This window comes from Vigna angularis, chromosome 3 (assembly GCF_016808095.1).
Source record: "Vigna angularis cultivar LongXiaoDou No.4 chromosome 3, ASM1680809v1, whole genome shotgun sequence".
Classification (NCBI taxonomy): domain Eukaryota; kingdom Viridiplantae; phylum Streptophyta; class Magnoliopsida; order Fabales; family Fabaceae; genus Vigna; species Vigna angularis.
The window spans coordinates 5,861,937-5,888,898 of record NC_068972.1 but is presented as its reverse complement, the minus strand read 5'-3'; the positions used below and the strand labels follow the sequence as shown (position 1 = coordinate 5,888,898).

Here is a 26,962-nt window from a genome sequence, read left to right as displayed (position 1 = left end):
ATAATTGGAAAAAATAATTTCAGAGACTGCTCTCAAAGCTTCCAAGCATGATCCAAAAGTTCCAGCTCGTATCTTGAGAATGTTCTTCCATGATTGTTTCAGGAGGCCCGTATTGGAATGTACTAAAAGGAAGGAAAGATGGATGAGTATCAAAGGCATCTGATACTATCTACTTACCTGCTCCAAACTTCAATGTGAGCCAACTAATTCAGAGTTTTGCCAAGAGAGGTTTGATAGTTAAAGACTTGGAAACTTTATCGAGAGGTCACACTTTAGGCTTTTCACATTGTTCTTCCTTTGAAGCATTTCTTCGTAATTTTAGTTCATTACACGACACAGACCCAAGTATGAACGCTGAGTTTGCTTTAGACCTAAGAAAGAAGTGTCCAAAACCAAACCGCAACCACAATGCAGGGACAGTTCCTGGACTCAACAGCATTAGTGTTTGACAATGACTACTACAAACAACTGTTGGCTGTAAAAGGTGTGTTTTTTTCGGATCAATCACTTGTTGGTGATCACATGACTAAATGGTTTGTTGAAGCATTTGCGAAAGATCAGGGCTTGATCTTCAAAGAGTTCACAGCTTCAATGTTGAAACTTGGAAATCTAAGAGGCTCTAGAAACGGAGAAGAGTTAATTGCAGGATGGCAAACTGAGAGAGACAGTGAACAGAAACCAATTTGCCCTGGTTTTTGTTTTCTTTCCCACCGCTTTAGTTAATTACAGTTTACAGTCTCATCACAAAGATCCTGTTACAAATGTTGAAATAAAATCGTTTGTGCTCAAGACAATGTACAATGTATACTGTTAAACTTCAGAAATGTGTAGGCAAAATTGTGTCATGCTGTAGAATTCTCACACACACACATATATATATATATATATATATATATATATATATATATATATATATAAATATATATTGTTTCATACATACTGATATTCTGCCCTATAAATTAGTTAAACTGCCACATATACACTTATTCTACTGTTGGGTATCCTAATAAAAGAGAATACCAGTTACAATAAAGAATCAGAATTACAATTACATAGACTTTGCTGACTTTAAATGTCCAACTGGTTTTGATGACCAGATATTTTGTCAATTAATGCTGGTTTCAATGACCAACATATTACCTCGTTAATTCCTTTGACACCTCCCTCAAATTATGCTCGTAAGTCTACCAGCATCAATTTGCCAACTAAGAAATTATGACGTTGTCGTGTCAATGATTTGGTGAATATGTCTGCAATCTGAATAGAGGTTGAAACATGAGGAAGAGTGATAATTATGCAATCATAGGCTTATTTTACATTAACTTGCATGGGGTGTCAACAGCGGTTGAATTGGTGAGGCTTGCTAGCTCAATCAGATCTTGAATATATTTGTGTTGATTTACAAATATGCCTGTAGGTTCATAATGCACCTCTAAACCCAAGAAGTAATTGAGTCGGCCAAGTTCTTTCATGTGAAAAGTTGAATCCAGCAATTGTTTAATTCTAGAAACAGCCTCTTCATTAGAACAAGTCACCACAATGTCATCCACATAAACAAGTAGTACAACAATTCCTGTAGAAGCCCTCTGTAGGAAAAGGGATGGATCATATTGACTGTGTGAATGAAAAACCTAGTGTGGATCTATACTTTTCAAACCATACACTCAGTGTCAGTTCCAAACCATATAAAGAACGTTTTAGTCTACAAACATATTAAGTGGTGTGGGCACACCGGTAGGAAGTTTGATGTAAACTTTCCTCCTTGAGGTCTCCATGGAGAAATGAGTTTTTGACATCCATTTGATGTAAAGGCCAAGGTTGAGATGCAGCGAGGGCTAGAATTGTGCGCAGAGTGGTCATCTTGGCTACTGATGCGAAAGTCTCGTCATAGTGAAGTCCATATTCTTGCTTACTCCTGGCAAAACCAACCGGGCTTTGTGACAATCGATTAATCCATCCGAACGGAGTTTAATTGAAAACACAAACTTGTTGTTGAAGGTTTAATAGATGGGGGACATGGGATGGCACAACATCCCATGTCTGATTTTCTTCTAGTGCTAAGAGTTCTGCTTCAATAACCTTCTGCCAACATTCATGCTCCATTGCCTGTTTATAAGATGAAGGAATAGAAACAGATGACAAAGTTGTTGTCAAGGATAAGGGAGAGGTGAAACCATACTTTTTAGGAGGTTTACGAAGACTGCGTAGAGGTGCTAACTCTGCTGCTGGTACTGGATCATCTGCCAGGGGATGATCTTGAGGGGACCCAGGAGGTTGTGATGGCTGATTTTGAGTGGCATTACTTTGGTACACCAAGAGATTTCTTTCTGCAGAAGAATTAGGAAGCAGTGGCATAACAGAAATTGGGAAAAAAGGAGAGTCATGGGGAGCTGCAAAATAATATTTATTTTCTTGGAAGATGACATTTCTAGAGACTCAAATCCGATTAAGATTGAGATCATAACACAACCTTTTTGGTGAGAAGAGTATCCAAGAAAAAACACATTCAACATATTGGATAGTGAGTTTAGTACGTTCTTGTGGAGGAAGACGGACATAACACACAACCAAAGGTACAAAGAGTGGAATAATCAGATGGGTGGCCAAATAGCCTAGTGAAAGGAGAATCATTGTTTAATGATGGAGATGGCAAGCGGTTCATTAGGTGAACAGCAATGGATAGAGCTTCATAACAAAACTTTGATGGCACCAAATATTCCAACAAAAGAGTACGGACAACATCTAGTAAATGAAGGTTTTTTCTTTCGGCCATCCCATTGTGTTGAGGAGTTGAAGGGCATGATCATTGAGATACGATACCATTACTTTGCAAGAATTCCTGAAATAAGTTAGACGTGTACTCCCCCATTATCAGATGGAAGAATTTTGATTTTTGAAGAAAATTGGGTCTGGACATAAGCATGAAAAAAATTGATTGCAAAGAATACTTCATTTTTAGATGGCAATAAATGGACTCATGTGAAACGACTATAATCGTCAATAAATATGAAAAAGTATTTGTAATTTGCATGAGATGTAACAGGTGCTACCCCCCATAAATCATTGTGGATCATATCAAAAGGTTGTCCTACATTTGATTTATGTGTTGGAAAAGGTAAAATTTTACTTTTTCAAGGTTTACAAGGAATGCAATCAAATTGAACAACATGAAGGGGTGGAGAATCTTTATTGCCAAGAAAACCAGATTTAAGCATGTCATGAAATACATTTGAATTTGGATGTCCAAGACGCTTATGACACAATTGGTAATCAACATTAGCAGAATTACAAGAAATGAAAGGCAAGCAAATATTTGGAGAGAAAGATAAATTAAGTGGAAAAATGCGTCCGACTTTAGGCCCCATCTTCCCTGATCGTTGATCCTACATAAGACAACCATATTTTGAGAATTCGACACGACAATTATTCTCAACTAATTGGCCAACATAAATGAGATTAGAAGTGAGGCCAAGAGAGACAAAGACATCAGTTAGAGATGATGAAATATCACCAATATTTGTTATAGGCAAATGATTTCCATCAGCGGTATGAACCTTGATATTCCAAAATATCTGGTGGTATTAGTACGGAGTTGTGGATTGTTGGTCATATGGTTGGACACACCAAAATCAAAGTACCAAGATGAAGATATGGAATAGTGTTTATCTGAGAGTCCCAAAGCTGAAAATGTAGAAATGATCATTTGTTGAACCATTTTAGGAGTCAAGGTTTGAGGAGAGGCAGGAGTTGTTTGTTGAACAGAAGATGTGTTTACAGAATTACTTAGATCAGAAGACCAACAGAGGTAATGAAAGTTGTTGCAGATTTCTTTGGCGGCCTCGTTGGACAATCTTTAAGAATGTGCCCATCTTTTTTGCAGTAATTACAAAATTTGTGGAGACAGTTTGAAGCATAATGTCCAAATCTTTTGCAATAGAAACATTGGACAATACTCAAGTCACGACCTCTTGGCTTTCCTTGTACTGCATATGCCACGATAACTGTTGTGGATTTTTGTTGTTCCATGGTTGATTTTGGAGAAGGCGTTGTTATTCACGAAGCAAATCATTAAGGCATACAGGTACAGGGTCTCTATTCATGAGATTGGACCTAACACCTCAAAATCAGATCTCAATTTCATAAGAAATTGATCTCTTTTAGTGGTTTCATGAACTAATTGAACTGAGCAAAGACCTTTAGAAGACCGATTTTCATAAACGATATCAATGTATTCAGACCAAAGATTCATGAATCGAGAATAGAATTCCGAGATGGACAAACTATCCTGTAATTGCAATGTCATGCTCGAGTTGGAATATTCGGGCAGTGTTGTTCTGATGGAAGTTTTCTTCAGGTAGGCCCAAATGCTAGCTGCAGTTTTGAAGGGCCGAAGATTGAGGACAATGTTGAGATCAACAGAACCTATGTTCCATGCCATGACTTGAGCTTCTTGTACCTCCCATTTGGCATGGCCATCCTTCTGTGTATCTTTGTTAGGAGCAGACTTGCTGCCATCAACATGACCCCAAAGATTTTTTCCTTTGACAAATATCTCGAATTGGAATGCCCAAGCTGAGTAGTTCTTGCCATTAAGGCGAATCAATAAAACTTCATACTTTCCAGAAGACATGATTCAGAATTAAATCTGGACTAGGAATGAAGCCAAAAAAAAGTTGAAAGAACTAGGTCTGAATAAGACAAAAGGACAAGATAAGCTGAGAAAAAAAACTAGGGTTGTGAAAACTTTGACAAGTTTAGGCTAGGATCGTAGCCTGGCTGATACCATGTTAAACTTCAGAAATGTGTAGGAAAAATTGTGTGTTCTCCTGCAAGAGAATTCTCATATATATATATATATATATATATATATATATATATATATATATATATATATATATATATATATATATATATATTGTTTTATACAGACTGATATTCTGCCCTATAAATTAGTTAAACTGCCACATATACATTTATTCTACAGTTGGGTATCCTAATAAAAGAGAATAACAGTTACAATACAAAATTACAATTACAATGGCATATAATTTGCTAACTTTAAATGTCCAGCTGGTTTTGCTGACCAGACTTTTTGCCAATTAATGCTGGTTTTAATGACCAGCAGATTTCCTCATTAATTCCTTTGCATATACCCCGTCTCTTTCATTCTATGATAACTTAAGACCAACAATGTCCAGACTTTTAACCCCGAAACTAGAAGGATATGCAATAAGCACACAATATGTGAATTTCAAATAGTAATTAACACTGTGAGAAATACTACTTGGGCTCAGTTTGCTGATGTCCTACACTAAAAAAGTCTGATTATTAAATATATGCAACCGTTTAAATTTGTAAAGGATTTTCATTGGAAAAATGTGCTGCTCATGATGATATGTAAATAACATAAAAGCGTGCTATACTAAAGAGAACACAAGGCAAATAGATAACGGGTTTTTCAAATTTCACCTAAACATCTCATAGGAAAGTCAACGAACTTTTCATCCATGCCCATTAAAGAAACCGTGTTTTTGATGGATCAATCAACGGATCCCACAGACATTATACTGCAAATAGATATACAGAAATTAAGAAATATTGTCATAATTCTTCAATGGGTATAGAAGATAATACTTCTCCCCAAAATTCAACTTCAAGTATCGAAAAAAATTATTCATTAGTCAAGCTTTATATTACAGTACCAGGTTCCATAATTGGTTTAAATAACCTGATTTTCACTACTATCCGAGTTTTTCAAAATAACTTCCCTAATCTGTTCACACGTAAAGGTACATTATCTACTGCATAAACTTCCACACTGAACATATTACCGACACTGAAAATCAAGATAACACAACAATGTCTTGAGCAATAGGCTAACCAAAAAAAAACCCTCAGGAGATGAAAATACCAGATTATTTGGTACTATTCTTGAACCATTCTTCAAGCAAATACTACATCTGAACGAAAGACATACTTGATACCCTTGGTAACATTTCTGGCTTCATGCAACAAACATTTATCTCCGTGAAGGTGAAGAAGTGCTGTCCCTTCAATAGGAGACACCTGCGAAATTAATATTGTATTTTATCACCCAAAGCATATAGTCATATTCCAAAATTTGCATGAAACATAGATTCAAACTCACTTGAAGTAGAAAAAAATATACCTACCAAACCATATTTCACTAAAAGAAAATCAATAATTTACCTCAGCCACAATCTTATTTCTTGAACCATAAAAGACGGTTTCTCCTCCACCTAAAGGATCAACAGATGGAACTGAGGAATTGCCGGAGTCATTTTTGGGCTTTGATTTAAGTTCACCAGGCCCACCGCTCAAATACACTAGAAGAGTATAATAAGTGCGTTTTCCATCTCCAAGATTAACACTTTCGTCAATGTGCCGTCCAAACCGCTGGCCAGTCTTGTACCTGAAAGTACAGAAGTCCAAGGTGATGCATTTAAATTATCAACAGGTTTCTCGTAACCAAACTTAAAGAGACCGGTGGTCCAATTCTAGGACAGCAAATATGAAAGGGAAACGTTCGAAAACCAATGTGTCTTTTGGGAGGTGTTTTTAAGGTGTGTGTATACGATGCTAAAGATAAAAAGGAATTGCAGGACAGAGGTAACTAAGCATGGTGTCAAATGTAGTATCAATTTTTAGCAATCCTAATTGAAAATACAATGGCCCAAGAAGAACTTTAGCAAACTGAGTATTTTTAATAAGTTATCCACAAGAAACCTTTGCCACAGAAATAAACAAACCTATAGAATCTAATATTTGGATTCAGGCCTACAGCAACCTTTCCACGAATTTTTATATCAGAGAATAGTTTGCTAAGTCCAGACTCCCAAATAGTATCTGCAAGGATAGGATCATCCACCGAGATTCGATCATTATCTCTGTAAGCTTCACCATAAGTAGGACCTAGACTCCCTTGATGAGCAAAACCAATTAACTCGGCATTTTTAACGAATGCCTTCGATTCAGCAGAGGAGAAAAAATTCTGGACCTAAACCCAAATAAAATAAAAATTATTTAGAAAACAATAAGCACCTGGATACTTTTAGCAGACACTGTGGAACTGTTCAATTTTCTTTGAAAGATTAAAATTTCAACTGAATTTGAAGCAAACAAAAAAAATATCAATGTACGGGGAAACAATCTAAGTCCTGTATCAAATTAGACCCCAACAAAGAAAGAATTGAACGGATAAAGAAGATAGAATTGTAACCGTGAAGAGATCGAAATCTCGGAGTCGGGTAATCTGAAGATTCTTTTTGGGTTTGATGAGAGGCCATTTTGCCGCAGGTTTCTTGGGAGTTATATCCTCTGCGTCTCCCATTTTCCTCTTCCTCGTTGGTGTTGGCCCCTCCGACATCGCCACCAACGTTCTTTATTTGTTCAATTTATGTTTGAGTGTTCGGCCCAATTTCTGTTAAGTACATACGGTTTTTCTCTCTACAACCCCTAATTCTTTTCTCCCACACTATCATTTGTTTGCTATCATTTTTATGCGCAACTTATAAGTTGGTAGCATTTTTATACTTAACAGATGACAGAAGGTAGTATGTGCTAAAATACTTTAAACTAATTTATTTTAAAAAATAAATATTGTATTACAATATAAAGCTAAAAAAGTTTGGATGTTCAAGTTATCACCACATGCCATATAGTAATGTTAAAATGAGTTATAACTTGCAAGTCAACTCGGCTCACTATGAATTTTCAATCCGGTTCACTTAAAATCCGGTTCACCCGGGTTGAATCCATGATAAAATGGATTGGTTCACCAACCCACCTAATTTAATTTAATTATTTATTATTTTTTGTTTTAATATTATTAGTTAGCATTTTTTTATTATATTGTAGATAGAGATAAAAAAAGATGTTTCAAGATAGAAAAATATTATATATTTATCTATTCAAGACTATAATATTATAAATGAACAAATGATACAAAAATTATAAATATTAAAAACTTATTTGTTTGTCTTTTATGCTTGTAATTCTCTTTGAAATTTAACATCATTTTAGAGTAAAATTTATTTAGATTTAAATTAAAAAATATATAATTTTTTTATTTAAAAATAAATTATACTTAAATGAGTTAGTGAGTCAACCTGTTTAACCCACTAACCCGTGATGGGTCTCACTAATAAGTGAACCGGGTTGGGTTGATTCTCGCTAAGTGACCAACCCGAGTTAGACCGGACCGAATCGAGTTGGATTATCCGTTTTGAAAAGTCTAACTCCATATCATTAAATAAATATTCACTTAAAATTATTAAAATTAGATGAAAGAAAAACGTGTTTTGGATTGCAACGGGTATATTCAAGTCAACTTAGTTTGTTAAACTTTTCTATGTTCACATAAATTTATCCCTAAAAATGTAGGAAGAAAATGTGGGGCAGGCTATATGAATTAATTGTTCTACCTCTAGAAAAATAATGGGCTGAACGGTGTATTTTTACTTTTATTAATTCATATAATCTTTATTACGTGAATTTGTTTTAATTGTGTCCATACCATGTAATATGTCTATTGAGAATTGTGTGAATTTCTCATTCATTAGGTTTGTTTCCAGAGCAATCTTTTATTAACAACTTTAATTATTTAAAATCTAGTTTGAGGTGTTGTTTTAGTTATACACATTTGTTATAAAAATTCTAACATGTTTGTACTTAAAAACTATGAAATTATAAATATTATTTATTTTAAGAAATAACCTCATAAAATATATTATTTATGTCAATTTAATTAAATGAAAATAAAATTATTATGATTTAATAACATGGTATTTTACATGTTATAACTGAAGGAAAAAGTTATAAAACAAATATATTTATGTAGGTTAGTCCACAAGCTCGCATATCAAATGTTATTTAAGATAAATGGAGATAAATTAGTCTATATTTCTTACATAACATAAACTAACTCAACTTCTTTTTATAAGCCAAATACAAAACAAGTCAAAATGGAAAAAATCAACCAACCTTATCATTCCTATGAAAATGTCTTAAATTTTGCGTTATATAAAAAACCAAAGTTTAACTACTTAATTTGACATGAAAATCCCCTAAATTTAATCAAAATTTCCAAAACATCCGAATTCTTTAATTATTTTAAGTAAAAAAAAAAGAATATTCGAGGTTTATGGAAACGAAGGCTGGTTAAAGGACTTCATTGTAAATGGAAAAAAAAAATAGAAACTAAATTGAAGTGAAACAAAATTAAAACAACACATTAATTTTGTAGAGTTGTGAAAAAAGTAAAGAAGCCATAAAAGCCTCTCACACTTCCCTCCCAAACTCCCTATAAGTAAAAATATTGTTTTAAAATGGATCTTATAAAGATAAATTTCTTAAAATTAAAGAAAATTCTTTACAGAAACTTCTAAGGCAGAAACTCCTCAAACTTTCTTGTTCTGTATTTTAATAGTATTTCACACACTTCTTATTATAAGCAACTCAATCAGTGTTTTACTCCAACCAGCAAACCCATTTAAAATTTTCAAATGGACCTCAAATATGAAAATTATAATATTTGAATATTTCATATACTATTTGTAGCCTACTTTTCTATGAAGAGAAGTACTTTCTACCAGAAACAACTCATACACATTGGGTCTCAGCAAGTCTTTCTCCAATAGCAATTTTTTTTACAGTAGTTTCTATCTATCATGTATACCAAAATAACACTATGTTTTTATATAACAGTTCATATTTACAATATTTGCAATAAAATAATATTTGTGATGATACGAAATTGATGAAAAAAATATGATGAAACATGCTCTAAAAGTGGTCTGCTGTCAATAGTACGCAGCACAGTAAAGACTAAAGTATAGCGTGAAAATGCAGAAGAAGGTGAACTGATAAGAATGGCATGACATCGACAATGGAAGAGCAGACAAATGGTCAATTCCACGAAAGGACAGCCAAAAAGAACATGGAAGCCATGTTGATTTATTTTCACTCATGGCATATATATACAGTGGCAGTCATAAACAGCATCATCTCCTCCTACCAGTCATTGTTTTATTCCCAAACAAATCAAGAGAATCCAATAAAGATGTATATCATAAAAACACGAATAATAAGTAGTAAAATAAAAATTGTACGAACTTGTAAGAATATGTGATGATTAAATATAAAAGTAGAACACAATAAAAGTTAAGAAAGACAAGAGTACATCAATCACAACACTTTTAATGTCAAAATCTATAAATGTAAGGGTAAACAAAGTTATTTGTATAAATTATATGACGCTTCCTAACAAATATATTTAACTAAGGCATACAATCAGCCAGCCAAACAAGAATATTAACAACTAAGAAAGAGATAAAATAACTTAGAATACCACAAACCTATTTTTTTTTTGTGAATATGTGAAAATCACAACTTTCTCTCTCTTTTTTTCTTATTATTTATTATTGTATTTTGAATATCAAGTCTTCTATACAAAATTTTTAGTTTGGCCACTTTTCACTTAAATAAACAATACAAATGAGTTCTAAACAATTTGTTGTATTTTGTGTTTCATTCTGTGGATTTTTGTGTAGATCTCGATTAAAATGAGTAGCAAGGAAGTTTTCATCATCATGACCTTTTCTACCCTACAACACTCTTTTTCTTTTTATTATGCATCATTCTTTTTCATTTTAGTGGTTCCTATCTTCCTCAAGATGTCTTGTCCAACAGTCCAATTCAATCTCAGAAATATTCTTTTTCACAATACGAATGTCATCCACATATAATAATACTGGTGAGAATATATCTGCATATGTGTGTAACCTTTTTATTATTATAAGTAATTAATTTAGTTTAAAAATCCGTTAAATTTAAATAAAAAGTCACTTAATAAGGTAAAACTTAATGGTATAAATGATAATGAAATTATCATAACAAATAAAAGACAATATCATCGTAGTTTCTTGCAATGTTTCAAATAATATACGTTTTTTTAAACCTATAAACATAGTTTTTCTTGCCTTTAACAAGAAAACTATATCTGCTTGCATATTATGTTTCTCTCTTTCCAAATTGATATTTATCTATTGATATTCTTTTTGTGATATTTTTTGTATATGAGTTTAACCCATTCCTAATGTCTTCTTATTTTAATTATATACTAGTTATTACTAATGAAGAAAAAAACTACGAGAAAAAAATTTCATATTTGTTTACTCTATCTTCACATAAAAAATAACAAATAAACTTAACGCAACATCAATAAATATATTTTTACGTGAGAAATTCTTATTACAATCAACACATTTTTCTTTGATTAAATTCCTTCATCATTAATATATATATATATATATATATATATATATATATATATATATATATATATATATATATATATATATATATATATATATATATATATATATATATATATATATATATATATATATATATATATATATATATATATATTTTTTTTTTTTTTTTCCAGAGATATCAAGTTGCCAGCATGTTTCACCTAATAAATATACCTAGTATCTAATATTTGTGATGGATTTTTTTTTAGAAAAAATGGATTATAAAAATCTGAACTTAATTCACAGACCACTCTCTTAAAACTTTAAAAGAATGAGTTTGTTAGTCTGTGCTCAACTTGCTCATTTTTATTTAATATATGATAATTAGATTCTCAACATTTTCTCCGTATGCAATATAAGAAATTAAAAAAAAATGTGTTTTTTATCATTTTAGAATTTCATTTCATCATTCATTATCTTCTACTATTTTTTATTTTTTAATATTTTGATTATAAAAAGCACAAATTTATAAGAAAAGTACCTACTAGGTGGTTATCTTTTGGGTTGAAATTAAAATGCTTCAATAATATGGCTAAGTGATAAATATGAAAAATACATGTTTTCATACTTATTAATTAACTCAAAATTTATATTTATTCATGAAATAATGTGTTTTTCTCATTGAAAAGTTGTAATTAGAAGTAGGAAAATGTGTAGTAAATTGTACAGAAATTTATACATCAAAGTGGAGTGCTATCAGATATTTCTTGCTAATCCAGCATTAAATCGCTCAGCTAAATAGAGTTTGCTCAGCTAAATAGAGTTTGCTTAGCGCAACAACACAACTCGCTGAGCAAATAAAAGACAATTAAAGATATGCTGCAGTTGAATATTCGCTTAGCGCATAAAGAGTTGTGCGCTTAGCGAATTAGTTATTTTTTCAATTGGCTTTTAAAGTGGGGGAATAGACAGAAATAACTCCGGATAGAAGTTTCGAACAAAGGAAATAAATGAAAACATCTCAGGAACTTCTTGGAGACTACTTCAAGGCATCATTGTTGCATGAGATTGCTTTAAATGTGTACGTTCTAGATGTCTATGAGTAGTTAAAGTTTTCTTTAGTTGGAATTGCATGTAATGAACTCATTCTGATATAATTTTCCTGTTCAATATATCGTTGTTCGTTCATATGCTCTTTCTTGAATTTACTAACATTGTATGAAAATATAATGTTATTGGAATGTCTTTGATTACTGAAAAGTAACTTTGAAAATGAACATAGATAGAACACCTAAGTGATTTGGGATATAGGGATAGACTCAATAACTTGGTCATTTTTAGCATCCGACTTAATGCAAATTGTATGTAAACTGACTAAGGGATTAACATTTTGATATATAAATTTAGAACTAGTTGCTAAGGGATTAGACTAATATGGCTTGATGTGAATGTTTGAATGAAATAATGATATATTGTATAGAGTTTTATCTTCATATGATTCATGAAATCCAATTCCAACAAAGTTTCTTTTAAATATAATTCCTTGCACACCAATTGTTTGATAAAATATCAAAAAGAGTTTCTTGTGTTGTTTTGTGCATTTTGATGTCTAATTGAGTTATAAAATGAAAAATTGTCATGTATTGCACAAGTTCTTTGGGAGAACAATACTCTGAACTTATTCTATATTACTTGCAACAATTTAGTATATTTGCCGAAAAGTTACGAGTAATATTTTGATATTGTGATATATTATGAGTATCAAGATGCGGATTCTAAATAAGCTCATGTACTAATTCAACCTCTATACGTTTTGTACTTTTCCTGTGCTAATTATATATATGTTTATTTCTGTCACTGTATTACTATTTCTTTGTCAAAGTATTATGCTGATGATCAACTTTATTCCATATCAGGTTACAAACGTTTAGTTGCTTCGTTATTGCACCTTCGTTTTTTTTTTTGCGTTTAATATGCAAACTATATACTAATTAATGATTTTGTCATGGTTATTTTGACAACACGCAATTCCACTGCCTTTTCACCATTATAATATAATTTTATTATAAAATTGCAAGAATAATACAAATTTTAAAAGTATTTCGAGTTTGGATACATCGTATCATGCTAAAATGATTTTAATATGAATGAACTGAAATTGTAACATAACTTTAATTATACAATTAAATGAACTAAAATGATGTCATGCCTTAACAGCCAAAATGGTATCATGATAATAAAAATTGTACGATTATATAACATAACTTTACTTTATTCACAAAAAATGTCCTAATATGATATATCTTTTTTATTTTAAAATCGTGTCAAGTTAATACAATTTGTCAAAAACTTAATTATTTTTAAAACTTGCATCATTTTTATAATTTTTTAATCTAGAATGTTTAAAACTCCTGAAAAGTTGCAATCTTCCACTGTCACATCTCACACTATTGACCAAATAAATTTTGACTAGAATAAGTAACTAAAATATGATTAAGGTAGCTTTAATGTTTAATATATGTAGTAGCAGAGTTTTATAGTGTATTGTTTAAATTAATATTCTTCAGACCTTTTATTCAAATACCAAAGGGGAGTGTTTCTTTTTTATAAAAAGAACATTTTGCCTTAAATAGTTAATGTAATTTTGCTAAAAGAAGACAGACAACGAGGACAACGAGGTGATAAGAAAAGAAAAAACAAAATTCGTTTTCATTTTGTTTTTCTGATGGGTTTTCAAGTCAACTATTGGGGTAACCACTGGGAGGATGACAAAAATGGATGGAATAAGGCAACACCCTCCTTTTCTGTGGTCTGAGAAACAGCTACAATGAATGCCACTTTGCTGGAAGTGGGATCCTTCTGGCTAGGGTTTCTGGAATATTTTTCAGTTCTTTCTTCCACTAGCCACAGTTTCTGCTCTCTTCTTTAACTTTAACCTAAATAAAGTGGTGAGTTTTGTCTTTCTCTGTGTTCCTTGACCTATGATGAAGTCTTGAGCTCTTTTAGCTTTCTCTCTGCTCATATCGAAATGGTTTAATTTCAAGCATACTGGAGGTCAATATTTTCCACCGCATTAATTTAATCGGTACATGTCCAAAATAAGCTGAACGAAATGTTTGTCTGTAAGATCCATTCTGGAGTTGGAGGATCAGTAGCGCTATTTCTGATAAAACTAAATACCCCCTTTTAACCATGTTCTTCTATTGAATGTTTGCTGCTCAGTCCAGGCTGGATTGTGGGTTTTAATGGGTTTTTTCTAAAATCTTACAGTTTCCAGCTTTAGAAAGAACACAACTTAAAGGAAAAATTTTCTGGAGGAGAATTTTTGGTAATATTTTGTCCCCTTACATTTTCAATTTTTTTTATAGTATCTTATTTCTTAGTTCTTTTAAAGTTTTTACTTCATTTTTATTTCTTCTCACTAGGGCTTGACGTTCGTTGACTAGATGATTTGATATGAAAAATGATGGTTATGTTATGATGTATGAAATGTATGGAATCTCTATGTTTGGATGGTATGAAATATGAAAGTGATTATGATATGAATGTGTAAAGTTATGAAGTTATATGTTAAGAAATGAGTTTGAATATATATGAATTCTGAATATGAAATTCCCCTAAGATAGTATATGTTTGTTACTGAACAGTCTTTGATCGTTCGGTTTTCTGAGTGAACTTGGTTAGAATTGGATTCTTTCATTTGGGAAGAATCCTAGTTGAGTGCGAGTGTCTTCATGTTGTAATACTATGTTTGAGCATTCGGCCAAAGCATAGTTATGTCTCGATATTCCGTGATAAGCTTAAGTATATATATGTATATATGTATTTGTATATTCTAGTTGTCTTAAACACTACTTCAATAGTATTTTGGTATATTTATCAAGACCCTCTCTTGAAGGTTTAGTAGCACTAGGTATTATACCAAGTGTTCGTCCTCAACAAGTGTTTGGTCTTACGCCAGACACTCGTTCTAACTCCTTAAGCTAAACTTCATAATAAGAGCGTTCGTTCAAGCCCACTAGGATTCGCTCACAATAGTGTTCAGTCTTTAACTGACATTCGTATTTCTTGATACTAAACCTAAATAATCTAAGTTTTCATAAGCGTTCGGTTTCTTCATGGGAATTCCTCTACGTACTATTCTTTGAATATCTTGAAGTGTCTGTGTCCATTGGTTCCGGCCTAAAGCCTTAGTATTGAGCAAGATTATTTAGGTGTTCGGTTGGATCACTTAAGAGTCAGTTCATCTAATTGGCTCATTTTGTAATTTACGTTCGTTCTATTCGTTTCTCGTGATGTATGATTGTACTCGGTTTCTTTCTCAAACCGATAGTAAGCCTCTTGGTCTAAATCCATTTTGGAACTGGAGACCCCTAGGTCTAGTTCCAATTGTGCGATCTCGTTCTGAGTCAGGATTGAACGTTCGGTAAATTGTATCCGAATGAATTTTTGGGTGAAATATTAAGTGAGATGATAATTAATGAAATAAAAGAGAATATGATATGGATGGAAAAATGTTGATTTTGGACGAGCGTTCCGGGGAGGAACGACTCATGAATGAATATTGAAATTGGTAAAGTATGAATGTGGTTATGCTAAGCTAGCAGTTCATCCTAATGTTCCGTGAGTACTCGTCTTCACGTAGAGGGGAGTAGGTCATGTGTGGGAATGACAGGAGGTCCTAGTCCTTAGGGTTATTCTGGACATATAGGACTAACCTCGGGTGGCAGCTGATGAGGGTATTCCAGTTACTACATCACCCGGGTGCACGAACGTCGTAGCTACACAGATTTCATACAGTCCGGACAGTCAGTCTAGTAATAGGCTTCGTATGATATGTATGATGAAATGTACCTTGTGTGTTGAATTGGTTGAAATGTATGTTTATGCATGAATTAAATTACATAAGCTTACCCTGTGTTTTTCTTGTCATGTCTTGTTTTGTACGTCCGTCCTTGTCATTGCAATGATCATCCGCGTGGATGTGAGCAGAAGGAGACGAGCTGCTGGAAGAAGCGTTGGAAGAAGAAAATTTGGTAGAGGTAGAAGTGAAGACCGAACAATAGGACGTTCGGTCAGTAGTTTAGTATAGAAAGGTGGTCGTTCAGTTACCTCCCCTTTTGATTTCATTTTTGATCGTTCGGTATGAGTTTTGTAAACCGTTCGGTTAAACTTTCTTAACCTGTTTAGTTACTTTTATAACTCTTTTATGTAAGGTCGTTCGGCCATGACCGTTCGCTCTACTTTAGTGTGAGACTAAACTGAAATATTATTAAATGTAATTATTCTATTATATAGTTTATTGCTGTATTTTTGGGATGTTACATTAACCATTTGAACCTATTTAGCTTCAAAAATAGTTTTTAGATCTGAAAGTTAAGACACATTTTTTATCATATTAAATGTTATATATAATTAATTAAAGTTATTATAAAAATAATAATTAGGAAAATATAAAAAAGTATTTAAAAATGTATAATATGATGAACTAATAATAATACTTCAATAAGAAAAATATAAAAATCATTTATAATAAATATCATATAATAATAAATTATTATAATTTTTATAAATATTTTAATATTTATTTATCTAAAGTAAACTCTTAAAACTCTACGAGTATACCATATTTCCACGAGCGTAAACTATCACGTTTAACACTCTTAAAACTCTTAAAACTCACACATTACGTGTGTCTGCATCAGTCAGTTTTCCTCTGTCTTCTGTATATGTATCAGACTCCTTTGTTTACGATATACATGATATTATCAGCTTTTCTTTCATGCTTTCCATCTCTCCATCTCTTGCTCTGAAACCTTACATGGTATCAAGAGTTGATTTTTTTCTTCTATATGACTTCTGCAGATTCTGGTGTTTCCCTTCACGCTGCCTCCTCTTTCTACTATGCCAACACCGCATACATTCACTTCTCCCATTAGTCTCAAACTAAATGAAGATAACTTCTTGGTTTGGAAACACCAAGCTTTAGCCACCGTTACTGGTCTGCATCTTATGAAATTTCGTGAGAGTTCTTCATACCCTCCCAAATATGTCACTCCTGATGCAGCTGCATCAGATGCCGTCAACCCCCTTGACCTCCATCACCTTCAACTCATTGTAGCATGGTTGCTGTCCTCCATGTCCGATACAATGCTCACCAAAATTATAGGTTTAAACACATCTTATAATATTTGGAAAACTCTTACTGTGCATTATGCAAGTCAATCTCGTGCTCGCATAAAAAAGATCAAGAGTCAACTCAAAAGCACCAAGAAGGATAAAACTGTCTCTGCCTATGTTCTTGAAATCAAGAAATCCGTGGATGCGTTCTTGCGGTCCTCTTGACAATTACGACGGCTTCGTTACCTCTATTCTTTCACGTCGAGAACCCTACACTGTTGAAGAAAATAAAGCATTTGCTCAAGAAGAGCGCCTTGAGAAAAATCTGAATACTGATTTGGTTCCACAAGTCAACGTTACCACGTCTTCTTGACATAATTCTTCACGTGGGAGATCTTTTGAACGGGGTGGTTGTGCTTGCTCACGTTCTTTCTACACTCGTTGTGCTCGTTCTTCTAACCAACGCCAGCAGCCTCGTCAATCTTGGCCTCATCAACAATCTACTCCTCAAACCAACAATAGAGTTCAGTGCCAAATTTGTTCCAAGTTCGGTCATCATGCTCTTGAATGCTGGCAAAGATTCAATCAAGATTTTCAGCTTCACAACTTCCAGGTTTCGTCTTCTAGTATTGAGATTTATGATCAACTATCTAATATTTCTTCTTTGCCTGATCCCCTGTGGTACCCCGATAGTGGGCTTCACACCATGTCACAATGACTCCAGTAACTTCAATTCAAAATCCTCATATACTGGCTCTGAAAATATCAAGTTAGGTAACTGTGCAGGTCTGAAAATCACTCAAATCGGTTCCACCACTCTCTCTACCTCTTCTTCTTCATCCAGTTTTGTCTTAAACAATCTTTTACATGTTCCAACAGTTACAAAAATTCTTTTAAGTGTATCTCAGTTTGCACGAGGTAATCATGTGTATTTTGAATTCTTCCCTAACTTTTGTTTTGTTAAAAATCATGAAACCAAGGAGATCCTGCTCAAAGGCATTCCTAAAGAAGGAATATATATTTTTCCCACGTTGCAGAGCAAGAGCTCTCGACATCTCCCACGATTCATCACTCCACTCTGACTGCTAATCCGTGTACTTTTTTTCCTTATGGCCTGCTCGTATGGGTCATGCCTCTGTTAAAACAATTAAAAGAATTCTTAGTTAATGTAATATAGATGCTAAAGCTGACCTTGATTTCTGTGATTCTTGTGGTCGATAAAAAATTCATCAAATACCATATGTTGATTCCCAAACCACGTATATGCATCCTCTTGAATTAGACTATATGGATATTTGGGGTCCTTCCCATGTTTGCTCTTTGAATGGTGTTATTACCTATCTTTTGTAGATGTTTTTTCAAAGTACACTTGGATTTATTTCTTGCATGCTAAATCCCAAGCTCTTGATATATTTCGTAGGTTCAAACTTTTAGTTGAAAATCAATTTGGCTATAAAATAAAGGCTCTTCAAAGTGACAATGCTTGAGAATTTATGTATTTTGACACTTTCCTTGCTTCTGCTGACATACACCATCGTTATATCTGTGCACACGCACATTAACAAAATGGTAATATAGAACACATGCATCGACATATATTAGAAACTAGCTTAAGTCTCTTAGCTCATGCTGTTTTGCCTCTTAAATATTGGAGTTATGCTTTTCAAACAGTTGTGTTCATTATTAATAATCTTCCCCTTCAACTTTCCATTATCAAACACCTCATACTGTTCTTTGTAAGCATGCATCGAATTATGATATGTTTCGGGTTTTTGGATGCACCTGTTATCCTTTACTCAGATCATACACTAAACACAAATTTGATTTTAAATCCCTTGCATGCTTATTTCTTGGATGCTCCTTAGTAAGAATGGTTTGTGTGTCTTCACCCAAGCGGAAAAGATTTATATTTCTAGTGATGTGTGGTTCAATGAAACTAATTTTCCATATAAAAACACTCCTAATATTTTTGAACCCTTGTTTTCATCTTTTACTCCCTCATCTTCTACTGTGTATCCATCCCTTCTATTGATGTCACACAACTTATTGTGGACTATCATCCTACCAATCCTGTGTTAGAAATTAATTCAATGAATTTGATTATGTTAGCTAGTACAATAAACCCACTAATAAATAGTGTGTCATGCAATATTAAATTAGAAACGTAATCGCATGATTAATTTCTTCCTGTTCCATTATTAAAAATGATACACTATGAACAAATAATATCCTATTTTCATTTCTATCTTTTAAGTAATATTTTTATAATTGGGTGACACAAGTAAGGGATAGGTGATTTCATTTGTGCTTAATTATAATTATTTTCTCTTTCATATAGGAAAATCAAAATTAATTTTTTATACTTTTAATGTATATTTGATATCATATATATGTGGGGCAACATACTTGCGTGTATAGTAGTATACCCTGGAGAAAGAGTTATCTCTATTGTTAGAAATATAATGAGGATAGCAATTCAACATTCATGGATGTTTGATTTAAATTATTTTTAAATAACTTTAATAATTTTCTTAGACCGGTTTTTTCAGAGAAAAAAATTACTCGATCTAAACAAAATGAAACACCATATAACTAAATGCTTCATATATCTAATAAGAAAAATACCAAAGTTGACTTCTTAACGCAGAAAATCCTTGTTGAGAGAATTATTCTTATTGTGTCGTGAATCTTCTATACTCCAATAGATTCATTTCCTATGTTCCAGTAATCTAAACTAAATAAATAAACTAAACCATACATACATATAAGTCATAGGTAACGTGAATCAGCTATAGAATTCTTGTTAAAAATTTGTTTAGTTACATAAACTCTTTGATTAATCAATTGCAAAGATAAAAAACCTTGTTAGCGCCAATTGCAATGTTTAGATTTAAAATTTTACCTAAAACAATTTAGAGAGACACCATGTTTATACAGTGAAATGAAAGCAAGTGATTTAGAACTGATTAATTAGTAATGTGGTTATCTTACTTCAATTAATGCCAATTAATTTTAATATAAAATATGAGAAAAAGACATTCTACAAGCATGCCATACTTGTTTAATTTTTCTCGTTACAAAATCCTTTTATTAATATCCTGACTTGTTACAAAAGAAATAACTGTTTATTTCTTAGTGATAAATCTTGTAGTATGATTGTTTCAGTTATTGTATTTTATTAAAGAAATTGGGAATATCCTTCCTTCAGCACATGTACCTTCTCTTTTTAATGGCAGTGGCAGAGGGCGGAAAACTCACAAGTTGAAGCAGAAGAAGAAGCGGCACCTTACTGTTCGAGTAGCCAGATTTTAGAAGTGGATACAGAATTATTTATTGGACTGCCAAAGCAGGGTTGCTCATTGTAGGTACTTATATATATAAGTCCACTAATCATTTTTCAAGATTGATGACAAATCTCAGTGTTCTCAGAGTGTTATCAGAGATCATGAATTAATAAATGATGATATAATTCTTTATAATATTTCAGGGCACTGCTTATTTGTTCTTATTCATTTGAATTCTAGATAAATAAGGACATTGCATGAAGAAGAGAAGATGTATACACGTATGAATTAAGAAGACACACGAAATGGAGTCTTTTGATTCCGAATTTGTACATTATACCATAGTCATGTTTATTCTCTTTCCCTCTACGTTGTTCTGCTACCATATTACGAATATTTCTGTTGGAATAAGAGTTAGATATCACGTTTGAGTTAATCACTCAATCAATATAAACGTGATTTTTATAAGATCAACTTTTATAATAAGGTGTATTTTATCTTTTTATTTAATTTTCTTTTCATCTTTTTACCTTCTTTTGGTGCTGTATCAGTGTATAACCTTAATGATTATAGTAGTTCTGAACCATATGTTTAGGTTATGGTCTAAACTTTGGTAGGGAATTCTATAAAGCTATAAAGATTTCAGAATTCTATAGTATTTATTTGAGAATGTTGATATGCATGTTAGTTTTATGGTAGTATTAAAGTGACCAAAAGGTTTACTTATCTCAAATTTGGTTATAAACATGAAAAGATGTTTATTTAATTTGGTTAATTATTTTTAGTCAGAAATATTATAATTTGACATTGACAATTTACTTATTTAAAACAGTACCATTAAAATATTAACTTATTTTATGAAATATTAATTACAATTTGGAAGTAATATTATAAAAATAGTAAGTTGAAATCAAAGTCTCAATTTTAAATAATTTGACAAACAAAATAAATTAAATATTTAATCATTATTAAGAAACATTTTAATATTAAATACTAAATTGTTAATTTATATTTATTAAAAATAATTCAAGGGCAAGTGGATGAATTTGAAAATAAATAAAGAATAAAGCAGTATTGTTTCATTTAAGGAATTTTGGAAATGAAAATGAAGAAATTTTAAGGGAAAAATTATAAAAGTTTGTGAAAGATTTGATGAATGTGAGAGATAAAAAAAATGTTTTAATAGACCAAGTAATAAGATTACATGTTTGTCTTTTGTGATTAAAATTAATATAAAATTAAATGTAATTAGTTAAAATTAATTTAAAATGAAACCTGAATAGTTTTTTGTAAAACAAATTAATAGGTGTAATTAAATTAAAATGAAATAGGATTGATTAAAAGTAATTTTAATTAAATATTGAATTATAACAAAATTAATGCTATTATTAATTAATTAGTTTTGTCATTAAATTATATTTAATTTTATTTTTGTTACAATGATTATTAATTATCATGATTGTAAATTTTAGAAAAAGTCAAGAATCATTTGATAATTACATTTTTTATTCCCTCAAATTATTTCGCAAAATAGAATTTCACCTCTTGTTCGTATACTCTCCCCAGTCCACCATCAAATCTTTAAAAGGAAGAAGCATATTATTCTCACCTACTCTCTCACAATTACAATAAATACCCTAAAAAGAAGAGGGCTAAATGTTAGAAAATGAAGATGGGAAGGGGTTTAGATGAATAGTTTTGGTCCATTTTTAGAAATAGAAGTTTAACCTGCCCACATACTAATTCTCAATTTGGGCTTTAGTTTTCATCTCAAGAGGGAACACACAAGGCCGACATGTATTAGGCCCACATCGTACGAAGTCAATTAGTGATTCTATATATGTATGTGAATGTATGCCCCCACACCTCTGTCTGATAATTTTTTTGGATAATTTGCATGAAGAAGAAATGGGCCTCATCCATAATTTCATTTTATTTACCATGCTCAACAATCGTTCTTTTCAAAGATCAAAAATTCAAAGGTTATGTAAATGTCATGCATCAATGTGTCCTCTTGTCTAGGATGCTTTACCCTCCTGTTTTCGCCTCATTCGTCTACGTTTTTCATCCTTGCAAAACGCAAATCTCAAAGAATGATAATATAAACAACTGACAATGCGAGAAAAGAAAAATATAAGGAGATGAAAAAATGTATATGATAATATCGAATTATATGGCACACTGCAGACTATTGATTCCCACACAGTATATTAGTTTTTTTTTTTAGTTTTCAAATACGGTGGAGCTCAGTGTAAGAGGGTCAGGAATGATGTAAGAGTCAAATATGTATCATGTGAAACTGAATCTAGTTCTGAAGATGACATCACGTGCTCGATTAAAAAATGTATTAAATTTCAAAATTTTCATGATGCAAATCTAATAACGGATATATTAGCATGTTCCTTTTCAAAATACATACATCATTGTTTATTTATTGAGACCAATAGTTCAATGCATGAATCATGTTATCATGTCTATCCAACGATTTGATTTGCGAAAATCAGTACGTTGAGATCGTAGGTGAAGATGAATGGTACAAAAGAAGCATCTCATCTCATCTCAATATATTATACCAAATGCATAGTTAGTAGTCTGGGGCCACATAATTATTGTGTTATTCATGTAATTTAATTTTGAGGTAGGAGATTGAAGAGTTTGAGCACCGACTTGTTGTTTAATTTTGGTGTAATTAAATTTTGAGGACAGGCACTGGGACCACACTAGAAGTAGCCACGTTCGAAGAAGACACCAATTTCAATTTGGGAGCTATGAGAGAATTATAAGAAACTGATTTCGAATCTGAATAGGTGACAGAAGCATTTGAGAGCAAGAACTGGTGGTCCCTTTCATCATCATCATTACAAGTACTAAGGTAATGTAAGATTTTACAAAACTCAGTGGGTAAATTTATCAGCAGCAATAACTGATTGCTTTCAACAACTTAAGTCTCAATCTATACAATGTTAACTTTATTCTCTAAATATAAGATTTTTAATCTTGTCTTTGACAAACCTTCGAAATTTATAATCTTTAAATACATATAAATAGATATAAATATACATACGTATACAGTGATGTCAAAATTGGGTTGTAATCCGCGAGTCAATCCGGTTCATCACGGATTTGAGTCGAATTGAGTTTAAAAAAATGTAATTTTTTTATGCGGATTAGTTTTTAACCTGTCTCACTTAGAACCCAGTTCACCGGATTGATTTTTTATTATATTGTAGATGGTGATAAAGAAGAAGATGCTTCAAGAGAGAAAAGTATTATAGATTTATCTATTCAAAACTTTAATATTATAAATGGACAACTGATACAAAAATTATCAATATTAAAACCTTATTTGTTCGTCTTTTGTAATGTTTTTGGAGCTTGGATTGTATGTTACTTTTTTTATTTATTTTGAATTATCTTTGGAGTTTAACATCATTTTAGTGTGATATTTATTTAGATTTGATTTAAAAAAAATTATAATTTTTTTATTTCAAAAAAACTTATAATTAAATGAATAAATCAACTTGTTTATAAATGAGTTAGGTTGAGTTAGCTCAAGTTACTAACCCGTTGTGAGTCGAGAGCCGAATAGATTATCTATTTTCATATAAAAAAAACATTTATAGAATAAAACTGAAATCAAATTGATAACTTTCACATGTGAAGAAATGCAATAAAATATTGAAAAAGTCACATGTGAAAACTATAATTAGAAAAATTAGTTTTTTTTTTCAAAATATTTTTTAATCTATCATACTTATTATATTATACACAAATTTTTATATCAAATCTCTTCAAATCACATAATTTTTTTAATCCAAACAATTTCATATTCACTTCATTTTTTTTCAAATCCATCTTTAAATCTAAACGCCCATTAAATCAAACAGAAAAACTGTCGGCAAAGCTGCACACACATTGTGGGGGCGCACGGTGTAGGAAAGTTAAGGAACTGAGGGGGGGCCCTCTTCATTTCTGTGTCTGAGATATTCATGAATGATTTTAAGTTGAACACGAGTTGATGCATATGTCAATTGTGTTTGGAACCGAATTGGGTTGGTTTGGGACAGAGGCAACTTACTGAGACGATTTAAATGCTGTTGTTCATCCATCAATTGCAAAATATTGAATGGCATTGTATTATGTTAGGTATTGCAAGTGACGTTGCTACCTAAATTGGACAAGAATTTTAAAATAATGAGATAATTTCTGACATTAGTATTCTGCAACAAATTAACACAGTCAAATCCCCGCCTCTGCATTTGTTATTGCTCTTACGGATTAGGTGCTCTTATATTCATTGCTTACTTCCATTCTGATATCAAAGTACTACTACTATTCCCTCTTCATTTTACTTTACATTTTGCATCTAAACAATCTCCTTCTCCGTTAATATGAGATTAAAGTATAATGTATTTCACATTCTATGCTATCATAATTTATGTCACATTCTGGCGAGGCTTGATTGCTTAAAATATGAAACAAAGCCCTGAATCATTGTATCTCGTTCAACTGTTGTAACTGCAATCATTTTACCTATCTCAACGTCAAACAATAGTATTCTCCAATAAGGTAGAATTTTTGTTTATCCTTTTTTTGGTAGCCGTCATTCTCCTTTGGTATTTCCATCCACTCGTTTTAAGGGTATCTTACTTTGGACTACCCTACGTTCAATCTCAACACCATTCCCACTTTACTGCACAACGTAGGATGGACCCCAATATTCGGCTGATTGGTTTTTGGTTTGGACCTATTATTCAAATTTCATCTATAAAAATAACAGTCATTCAAAATAGATTCAATTTTAACGGGATCATAGATTTGTCGTTTATTTGTTTTGAAAGGAAATCAAACATGTACTATATATAAACTAAACTTAAATTTTAAAAATTAATTGAAACTTTAATAATTCTATCAAATATTTATCTTTATACTTTTTAATTCATGATAAAACTAATTTTATTTATTTTTCTTGAAGACATCCTTTGTCAAGATTTTTTGAAAAATCGAATGGAAGTTAATAAAAATAAATACATATAACTCAAAAAAGGTTAAAGAAATATGTTTCAAATTTCTTGTATTGATCTTATTTGGTCCTTGTGTCATAGGGTAAAAAACACAGATATGGGTGGGTGATGATGATGATTGTCGAGGTGCAAAACGCAGCCCGCGGTTATTCGTTGTTCGCAGTACCAGACGTACAGAGAAGAAGCGCCACGACTACCCGCACCCCGAGACCAATCGCCAGCGATCACCACAAATCTCAGGGCGCCTTCACCGTCACCCCCTCCGCCGCACTCCACGAAGGGCCAGAGTTTCATTACGTCACAACCATGTTGCCCCGTACCACTGGGTCCCACAGCAACGCCACCACGCGTATGCCCCACCTCCATTTTCATTGGTTCTCCCCCACCCACCCTTTGGACCCTTCACTCTTTCACCGTCTCGAGCGCTACCCAACATCCCATTCCTTTGTCTCTTTCCCAGAAGACAGCAAAGATAGCGTCTTTGAGGGGAGACACAAGCTGGGTCCGCGCTACAACCGTAGATAGCTGTTGGATTTGGTGGACGAGTTGCTGTCGGAGAGTCTGGTTAGGCCGAAGCGTTTCAGAGACAGGGTTCGGAGTTTGGCACGTGCGAAATGCGAGGTTTTGGAGGGCATTAATGGTTTGGTAGAGATGGAGGAGATGAGGGAAAAAGAGGAAGAAGAAGGTTAGTGAAGGAGATAGAGGGAACATAGTAGAGTGGTTGGTGGAGGGGACGGCGTCGTTTGGAAAGGAAAGTGTGGGGGCCACATGGGAAGGTTCACGTGATGAGTGAGAAGAGATGCAGTTTAATGCCCATGGCTTGGCTGTGGCTGTGGCTATGGCATGGATCGTTCATCCGTGAAGCCGTGGCAGTGGGTCCCAGTTTGAAACCATGAAAAGAAAAAAAAAAGAGGGCATTGTTCTGTAAAACTCATGATTTTCTTGCAGAGGTTTCCGCCTGCTTTGTTTTTTACTCCATCCCTCTATCTATCTATCTCCTAGGTTGCTCTACAGTGTATATTTCATTTTTTTTTGTTAATATTTGGTTTATAGTTCGAGGAAATTCAAACAAGTCAATGGATTTTGCTTTACCTATAGTACGAGGAAGCAGATTGACATTATGAAATTAGGTAGATCAAATCGTATTGATTGCACATGGTTCCCCACTGTAAAAAACTGAAAATGAAATAGTCTTGGCTGATTCATTTCCAGTCTATTACGAAACACTTTTCAATCAAGTTTAAAATAGTATTGAAAA

At 32.4% G+C, this 26,962-nt stretch overlaps 2 protein-coding genes, 1 long non-coding RNA gene and 1 pseudogene across 9 annotated transcripts; 2 read left to right on the top strand and 2 right to left on the bottom strand.

Moving 5' to 3' along the window:
• On the top strand, nt 1-659 carry LOC108326150 (peroxidase 66-like; annotated as a pseudogene).
• A 258-nt stretch (nt 660-917) lies between these two features.
• On the bottom strand, nt 918-5,536 carry LOC128195774 (uncharacterized). 2 transcript variants are annotated; one of them, XM_052874412.1, is made up of 3 exons: nt 5,470-5,536; nt 2,180-2,327; nt 918-2,106 (listed from the first exon to the last, which is right to left on the bottom strand). In XM_052874412.1, the coding sequence occupies exons 1-3, from the start codon at nt 5,513-5,515 to the stop codon at nt 2,058-2,060; spliced, it is 243 nt and encodes an 80-aa protein (XP_052730372.1). In that variant the 5' UTR covers nt 5,516-5,536; the 3' UTR covers nt 918-2,057. The 2 variants fall into 2 exon arrangements, with proteins under 2 accessions (XP_052730372.1, XP_052730371.1); XM_052874411.1 differs by having other exon boundaries at nt 919-2,327.
• On the bottom strand, nt 5,346-7,460 carry LOC108326149 (uncharacterized). 2 transcript variants are annotated; one of them, XM_017559455.2, is made up of 5 exons: nt 7,241-7,460; nt 6,771-7,018; nt 6,211-6,433; nt 5,912-6,066; nt 5,346-5,567 (listed from the first exon to the last, which is right to left on the bottom strand). In XM_017559455.2, the coding sequence occupies exons 1-4, from the start codon at nt 7,385-7,387 to the stop codon at nt 5,944-5,946; spliced, it is 741 nt and encodes a 246-aa protein (XP_017414944.1). In that variant the 5' UTR covers nt 7,388-7,460; the 3' UTR covers nt 5,346-5,567; nt 5,912-5,943. The 2 variants fall into 2 exon arrangements, with proteins under 2 accessions (XP_017414944.1, XP_017414943.1); XM_017559454.2 differs by lacking the exon at nt 5,346-5,567 and having other exon boundaries at nt 5,659-6,066; nt 7,241-7,457.
• A 6,552-nt stretch (nt 7,461-14,012) lies between these two features.
• Nucleotides 14,013-21,093, top strand: LOC128195720 (uncharacterized). 5 transcript variants are annotated; one of them, XR_008247525.1, is made up of 4 exons: nt 14,013-14,224; nt 14,547-14,604; nt 20,633-20,757; nt 20,921-21,093. It is a non-coding gene; the product is annotated as an uncharacterized LOC128195720 (long non-coding RNA). The 5 variants fall into 5 exon arrangements; XR_008247523.1 differs by having other exon boundaries at nt 20,884-21,093; XR_008247524.1 differs by having other exon boundaries at nt 20,633-20,761.
• Nucleotides 21,094-26,962: the final 5,869 nt, after the last annotated feature.